Below are 8,857 nucleotides of genomic sequence, written 5' to 3' on the forward strand. Positions count from 1 at the left end.
GAAGAACCTTGAGCAAATAGGCACAGGGGAAAACTTCATGAAGAGAACGCCAATAGCTTCTGCACTAAAGATTTTAAGAATGGGAATCAATCATGGTGGTTTGATGTTATAAAAAGAAAAGTTCAAGAACATGAGGAGACATTCTCTAAAGAAGATACATAAACGGCCAGCAAGGGCAAGAAAAAAATGTAAATCCAATCACAATGAGACACCTTCTCACTCCCTACAACTGTTAGAATGGCTTCCACAGGGAATGCACAGATTAAGAGGATATAGAGAAACTTGAACCCTTACAAACTGCTATGGAAAAATAAACTGGTATAGCCACTGGGGAGGACAGTGTGGCCGTTCTTCAGGAAACTGAAGTTGGAGGGTTGCTGAGAGGGCTCAGTGTCATAAAGCACCTGCCATCAAGCCTGAAGACCCAGGTTCAATCCCTGGAATCCCTGGAATCCTGGAAGGAAGGAGAACACTGACTTCCAAGAGTTGTTCTTTGACCTCCACATAAGCACCATGACAGATACTGTGCATCTCAGACACACAATAATAATACATAAATATAATTCAAGATGAAAAATAGAAATACAGTCTAATTCCAATTTGCTTCTGGGCATCCACCCAAGAAACCAAAAGCTAAGCCCTGAAGAGACCTTTGTGCGACCCATGTTCATGGCAGCATTATTTGCAACAATTAATACCTGGAAGCAACCCAGATGCCCGTTGATAGATGAGTGAATCAACAAAACATGGCACATAGATGCAACAGAGTACTACTCTACCCATGTTGACAGCACAAATAAACATTCCAGATGTTAGGCTGAATGAAAGAATTCAATCACAGATGACAAATACTGTCTTGACTCCATTTATGTAAGACAGTCAAAAGGGGTGAGGCAAAAAGTAAGCCTGCACGGGCCCCAGCTGGTGTGAGAAGAAAGTGGGAATGACCGTGTAATGGGTCGGGTCTGCCCAGGAAGGCGAAACATGTTACAGAGATAATGGTAGTGATTGGCCATACACCAACAAGAACACACTTTGTGTCACTGAACTATATACTTAAAGATGATTAAGATGAGGTGATAGGGAGATGGTTAGTGGGTCAGGTGGAAACCTGAAGGCTCACAGGAAATGAGATCTAGTCCAAGAGAGAATCTGGGTAGCATAGACTGGATCCAGCCAAGACCCTAAGGCTGGAGCTCTCCACCCTATTCTCCTTCTTCTTATAGCTTCCTCAGAAATGCCTTCCACCAAGAGTAACATTCCTGAGCTGTTGAGTTAGAGCAGTGATGGGTCTGGGGAGGCACTGGACAGGGGGAGTTTGACCTTCGGGCCTCAGCCAGTGGATTCCATAAAGGGCTCAGCCAGGTTGTTCCTCACTTCCTGAGGCAGTGGCCAAAGGGGAAGGAGTGGGTGGCAGAGGTGGGAAGGAGGCTGAGCCCTGCCAGAGCAAGCAGGAGTACAGCAACCCACACCCACTGAACTAAGGACGCTTTCACAAGAACAGACATCCCCCACAATTTTGGAAAATAAGTACCTATGGACTGGCGAGGGGAGGGTCCTGGAAGAACCTAGTTATTATGTGACCTCCGCCATCCCTTTCCCCCTCCAATTAAAAAAATGCATTTAAATATATACAACAGGGCTGGAGATGTAGCTTAGTGATGAAGTATTGACTAACATCACACACAAATGTGCATGTGTGCATGTACATGCGTGCACGTGCATGTGTGTGTCCATGCATGACATATGCATGGGTATGTGAGCTGGTATGCTCACCACCGTGGAGGCAAGCGGGTGACATCAGAATGTCAGTCTTCAGTCACTCTCTTTCTGAGACAGGATCTTTCACTGAACCCAAAGCTCACAACTTCACAGTTATGGGCTGGACTGTCTGGCCAATGAGCTCCTAGGTTCCTCCTGTCTCCGCCTCCTAGAGTTGGAGTTACAGGTGAGTGTGTGTCATGTCTGACTTTTACATGGGCACTGGGGATCTGAACTCAGGTCTTCAGGCAGACCGCTGTGGCAGCTGGGGCATGAGGTGCTGGTCATGTGGCATGCCCAGTCAGGAAGCAGGGATGGGGAGGATGCTGATGCTCAGCTCCTTGGTTTTTTATTCAGCCCAGGGCATAGCACTACCTGCAGTTAGGGCGGGCTTTCCCATTTCACATAGTCTAGATAACCCCTTACAGACACAGACACAGGTTCATAAGGCCTGTTCACAGGTCTGACAAGAGCTCAGTGTGAGATGTATTTTCACCTCTGGGTATTTTGAAAGGGAGGCTGTTGGTACCCAGGAGGAATGATCAGAACACCTGGTTAGAAAGGAGGTAGTCTGTGTCATGTATTAAAATGTGGAAGGAATTTCATAGTCAAGACTTAATCTGAATGACACACACACACACACACACACACACACACACACACACGCTTCTGTGTGATGAAGTCAAGTATTTCATCACTAAGATACATCTCCAGCCCTGTGTGATTCTAAACTTTATCAAGTCGATAATCAATATTAACCATCACAACCGAGACTATCATAAGAGATATTGAGACAACTGAAGGCCAGAGGCTTTAAACTTTTCAAACGCCAAGGTCTGTAGAAGAGATCTGTTAGGTGTGGCCTGTTTGAGGCTTTAGAGTGGAACTTCTAGTGTACACCTATGCTTAAATGAAATTTTTTGAAAAGGCCTGCTATGGAAGCAAGAAGAGCAAAGAAGTGACCAGACAGATCTATTAAATGCCGTCTATTGTAGGAGTAGTTCCAACACCTAGCTGCTGTGGGCAGTCTTCCTGACTGTTCCTGCCCTCAGCCCCGGCCTCTACCATCATCCAGCACAGCAGGACCTAGAGGGCTTAGTCATCTTCTACACCACAGTGTAAAGATGCCCAGAAAAGGGACCATGCCTTTTGGTTTTGTTAATCCCTCTGATACCTAGGACTAGATGCCAAAAGGGATTTCCTGAAAAAGGAGTGGCACACTCTAGGGGAGAGACTTAGAAGATGTCTTGACTATGGAATTCTACCCCCGTTTCAAGACATGGTGCAGACTGCCTGCACTCTAAGCAGCTCTTCTGACCACACCTGCTGGGGGTAACAGCAGCCTCCCTTTAAAAATACCCAGCAGTGAAAATCAGTCACACACCAGACTCTGTCAGACCTGTGTATGCCAGACCCAGCTGCTGCTGCTGCTGTGGGGATTTTTGAGTAAGCTCCCTTCAGAGTGTCTACATGCCTGTGTGTAAAATGTGAGGAACAGCCCCTGCCTTGTAGAGCCATGTGGGTGTATAATATGCACTGCACATGAGCAGGAGTCTAACTTGGTACCCAGTACTGTGATTGCTACTGTATCATCACACTGCCCTACACTGAATGACATTTGCATGCATGATCCTCTCTAGCCCTTGAGAACAGTGGCTTTCCATTTCTGGGGTCTATCCATATACCACTGACCTAAAAACCAGAATCTCCAGTAGACAAAGAGGGGGTGGGGACTTATAGCTCTTTTTTAACAAGCTATCCCTCCCCTCTATCTATCAATCATACATATATATACACATGCATACTGTTTGAGATTGTGATATGTCCTCACCAAACCTAGAAAGTTCTACAAGATGAGTTTAATTCTTTTCCAAACAAATACAATGTTACAAAGACCAGTGGTTCCCAAACTGGTCTGGACTGGAATGCTCTCTCTGTCTAAGGATGAGCCCCAGAGATTCTGAGGTAGATTTGGAATATGGTGGTGATGTCAGGATTTCCAGAGGGCTGGGGAGAGAAGAGACTCTAGTCTCTAGGCAAGGGTGAAAAACCACTGTACTGTTTGGATCTAGAATGAAGTTTTCTACAGCACTGGCCTCTAGGCTCCCTCCAGAGCTGTTGAGCTTCTATCCAGGTTACAAACTGAGGTGACATTTCACACTAATTTTATAGAAGCAACTTGGGCTGGGGGGATGGCTCAGTGAGTAAAGTGATTGCTGCATAAGCTCAGAGACCTGCTTTGACAACCCCCAAACCCGGATTTAAAAGAGCCAGACAGGCAGCATGCACCTGTAACTCCAGTGCTGGGGGATATCTGGGGCTCAGTAGCCAGTGTCTAGCCAAACTAGAAAGTCCTAGGGGCAGTGAGAGAAACTTTCTCAGTAAAGTAAGGTAGATAGCCACTGAGGAAGAGCATCTGACATTTACCTTCTAGCCTCCACACATGTGCACGAGTGTGGGCATCACACACACATACAAGCACACATACCCCGGTAGGTTTTCAAAAAACGGCTGCAGCCTGCGAGTAACAGCCTTACAGTCCCTCAGACCAGGCTGTATTCACATGTATGTCTGTTCCAGGGCCTTCTGATCCACTGGATACTTCATAAATATTCAGTTGAATAGTTCTCTTTATTATATGGCTCCAATTAAGTTCTCGGTTGCTTGGCGCAGCAACCTAACAGTTTTTATAAGCAGCTAAACACCACCAGCCTCCGCCTCAAATCTCAAACCCACAATAGAGAACAGAGCAGCCAGCTCTCCATGGAACATGCTGACATTTTTCCTTGGGGTTAGATATACTATGCCAGTGCCTCACGACTGATAAATATAAGCAAATGTGGATTGCATTCATCAGTAGTGCAGGCCCCCCAGCTAATATTTGGACTGTTTTATCTGAAAACGCCAAATTACAAGAGCATGATAGAAACATGTGGGAACCTCACAGGAAGCAGTGACTGGCCCTCTGTCAATACATTAGGAGGAAAAAGGTATCCTGCTATCAAAATGCTCAACTGAATGAATGCCTGCAGCATAGGCGTGGGGCCCACAAGAGCCCACACCCCTCAGGCAGCTGTCCTAGAAGCTCAACCACAGAAAGAGCCCTTCCTTTCTAGCCCCAAAGCTGGTGCCCCCCAGAGACCTGAGTGATGTACTGGGAGTCTGACACACACCTTACAGGCCAACTCTACAACTCTGGGTTTATTACTCAAATTCCTCAGTCCCCAGACACTGAGTGTCTCTGCTTTATCAACTCCTTAGAGCCACCACTACCTTGATGTGAATCCTGACTCCACCCACTGCTTCTGTAGCCCTGGGAAACGCACTCCATGCCTCAGTAATAGTAGCACCTGTCTCAGCACCACCAGCAGAAAGCAGCAAGAACAGCACCTGGTGCGCAGTGAGCATGCAAGAAACCCTAGGTCTGAAATCAAGAGTTGAAAAAACAGATTTTTGTCTTTTTATGGTTTGGTGACAATGCTCACAAGCCAGGAAACCCGATCTTCACTAGTCTAGGCTATTTATAGTTTTATTATTATTCTCTTTGGTAGAAGTATTCACTGTTTCTTGCATAAGTAATCCTGTGTTTGTCCCTGGGCGTTATGCCACACACCATGCAGGGAACGTTAACCATATATGAAACGCATCCTGAGTTATCTCTCAGATGGTTCGTTCTGCGTTCTAGAACAACACTGGTAGGCTGGGGCGATGTTTCAGTGGGTAAGAGCACTTGCTCTGGAAGCATAAGGATCTGAGGTTATATACACAGTTCCCAAATGAGATGCTGGGCATGGCTCTGTATGTCTGTGACCCCAGCATTTATGAGGGGCAGAGACAAGAGGGTTGCTGGGGCTTGCTGGCCACTAGCCTAGCTTCAGGCTCAGTGAGAGACTCTTGGGCACACATGGGCTCACACATACACATAACACACACATAGGGCTGTCACATCAGCCACCTGCTTCTCAGGTAAGAGAGCTATGCAGTGGGCTGAAGTGAGGAGGAAAGGCAGGATACGTTGACCCCTGGGCTTCAGACACTTGGCATCCACAGCTCCAGGGGTCTATTGGACATACATCCTAGAAACTCTCTGGAAAAAAAACTTTACTATTGCAGGACCCTACAACGACAGTTGGGGTGCAGCTAAGACTCTAAACGTGAAACCTGCCCCAAGACTGGCAACACGGTTCAGCTCTTAACATGTCTACCTGTTCTTTTTATTTGAAATCTTTGAGAATTTCACATCATGTCTACCCCATCTCCATTCTAATTCCTCCTGTGTCTTGTGTCCCCTGACTCTCTGTGACATTTGTTGTCCAATTCTTTATATATTTGTATGTATGTGTGTGTGTGTGTATTATATATATGTATGTGAGTATGTGTCCTGTGAGTCCATCTAGTATATTCGTATGTATTTGGGGCTGACCTCCTGGAACTGAATAATTACCAGGGGGCTCACTCCTGGAAGAGACTCTTTCTCCCCCTCTCAGCAGCCATCAATTGCCGGTAGCCCTTCATTTTCCCACCTTATTGGTGGGAAATCACTTGCTATTGTGATTATCCAGGTCTGTTTAGGAGACCACATTCTTAAGCAAGTCTCTGTATTTCATGTCCTCTCTTTAAATGTCCACACAGCCTGTGGCTAGTGGTTTCTAGTCCTGCCAGCACGATGGTGGCATCTTGGAACCCAGATGTCTTAGGGTTGCTCTTGCTATGTTAAAACACTGATCCGAAGCAACTTGGGAAGGAAAGGGTTTATTTTATTCAGTTCCATAGAACAGTTTATCATAAAAAGCAGGGAGGGCAGGAATTCACACAGTGCAGGAACCTGAAGACAGGAGCTGATGCAGAAGCCATGGAGGGGTGCTGCTTACTGGTTTGCCCCTCATGGCTTGTTCAACCTGCTTTCTTACAGAACCAAAGGCCATTAGTGCAGGGATAGCACCGCCTACAATGGGCTGGGGTTTTCCCAATTAATCACTAATTAAGAAAATGCCCTACAGCCAGATTTTAAGGCAACATTTTCTCAATTGGGGTTTCCTCCCTTCGGCTAACTCTAGCTTGTATCTAGCCAACACACTGGGTTTCCCACCCCAGCTCTTCCTCTTTCTACTCCTTTGAGGGTCTGTCTCCCTAAAATGTAAAGTGTAGTGGCTTCTCAGAATTTTCTTCACTTTGAAAAATAATTTTATAACCAAAGAGCAGGGTAGGAGTAGCCTTGGCTCTGTAAAGGTTACAAAATGACTAAAGGGCCATGTGTGGGGCTGGGAAAGTGGCTCAGTCAGTAAAGTAATTGCTTGCAAGCAGGCAGGCCTAAGTTCCATCTCTAAGAACCCTTGTCGGGGTGGAGGGAGCAAAGCCAGGTGTGGTTAGAGAGGAGGAGATGAGTGGAGTCCTGGAGAATAGTGATTAGTCAGCCTAGTCAAATCAATGAGTTCACAATCAGTAAGGGACTAGTTTCGTTTTTTGGTTTTTTGTTTGTTTGTTTAAAAAAAAAATAACAAGAGTAGGCTTTGGCTTGAAGAAGCTCCAGATGCTGTCCTATGGTCTCCATTGGCCTCCACAGGCACACATGAATATGCACACAAGCACAGAGGGGGTGGTGGCAAGAATTCATTCCTCCCACTCTGCAGAATCAAGGCAGTAGCTCTGCTGTAGTCCAGGCAGGGACAGACACAGGGACCATGATGTGCACATACCTTCTCTCTGAGGATTCACGGCCCCGGCCCCGGGCCTGTGGGTGTCGGCTTCCTCGCACCACTGTGGGGCCTTGGCGGCTAGCACTGGAACCAGGCAGGGCATGTTGGTCCTCCTGGCTTCGATGCAGTGGTACTGAGGTCCGTACGGCTGACACAACGTGGCCAGTGATGGACAGTGTAGGGCCATTGGGCCGGGAGCCTCCTCGAGCGCGGTAGGAGCTGGGCAGGCAGGGTCGTGTCTGCTCCATCACACCACCACTGCAGCTTCTCGAGCAGGCAGACCAGGGGCCCCAGGAGCCCCACACACCTGGGGAGCCACCACCACTGTCCTCTGGGGTTCCCTCGGCCACTGCCATCCGTTGTGGAACCTATAGAAACAGAGGCTGGTTAGAGACCTGAACCTGAGAAGCTCGGGAAAGAACTAATTTCTCTACTGGACCTATGTGGATGCAGGGTACAAGTAAGAATCAAAACAGAACACATAATTCAGCCTGGGTCTCAGTCTAGACCGACTCAGTCATAAGAGACAAATTTAAGTGACCAGGAGAGTCACAGTGCAGTCCTGGCTTTGAGCACTGTGATGGCTACTCTGGGTTGTCAGCTTGACTATATCTGGAATGAACTACAATCCAGAAATGGAGGGCACACCTGTGAGAGCTTTTCTGCTTGGCTTGAAGTGGGTGGATCCACTTCTAGTCTGGACCTTGGAGGTGGAAGACTCACACCTTTGATCTGAATCCTGAGACAGGAAAACATAATAAGCCTTTGATCCAGATCACAAGGCTAGAAGATACAGCCTTGATCCTGAGGCAAGAAGACATACCTCTAAATATGAGCCTGCTATGTGCCGTACCTTCTGCTGGAAGTCTATATAAGGACATAGAAGAAGGAAGCTTTTGCTCCTTGCCTGCTTGCCCTCTGCTTGCCAGTACACCCATTCCTTTCCTGGCATCAGAACCTACTTCTTCAGGATTCCAGCATGTGCAGAAGACCAGTGGAGACACCCAGACTTGTGGGACTGAGCGACTACTAGATTCTTGGACTTTCTGTTCATAGCTAGCCATTCTTGGATTAGCTGAATTGCAGGCTGTAAATCATTCCAATAAATCCCAGATAGATAGATTAGATAGATAGATAGATAGATAGATAGATAGATAGATAGATAGATAGATAGATAGATAGATTCATACCCTAAGTCCTGTGACTCTAGAGAACCCTGACTAATAAATCTGGGCTTAACTGTGAGAGTTTTTCTAGATTAAGATAAAATAGAAAGATCCACCCTAAGTGAGGGCAAGACTATGCCGTAGCCTGGGGAGTCACAGACAAAACCAGAGAAAGCCAGCTAAGTAGAAGCATTGATCCCTCTCTGCTTTCTGAGTCCCCTCCCACCTCCTCCC

General features: G+C 46.8%; 1 protein-coding gene across 2 annotated transcripts in view; it reads right to left on the reverse strand.

Annotated features, from left to right (window-relative positions):
• Thsd4 (thrombospondin type 1 domain containing 4) overlaps positions 1-8,857 on the reverse strand; it is a 585,726-nt gene that overhangs the window by 482,871 nt on the left and 93,998 nt on the right. For both annotated transcript variants that reach the window (XM_031346065.1, XM_031346067.1), the window contains exon 4: positions 7,458-7,825. In XM_031346065.1, coding sequence (XP_031201925.1) covers positions 7,458-7,825 — 368 coding nt within the window. The remainder of the gene's footprint in view (positions 1-7,457; positions 7,826-8,857) is intronic.

This window comes from Mastomys coucha, unplaced genomic scaffold (genome assembly GCF_008632895.1).
Source record: "Mastomys coucha isolate ucsf_1 unplaced genomic scaffold, UCSF_Mcou_1 pScaffold23, whole genome shotgun sequence".
NCBI classification, from domain to species: Eukaryota; Metazoa; Chordata; class Mammalia; order Rodentia; family Muridae; genus Mastomys; species Mastomys coucha.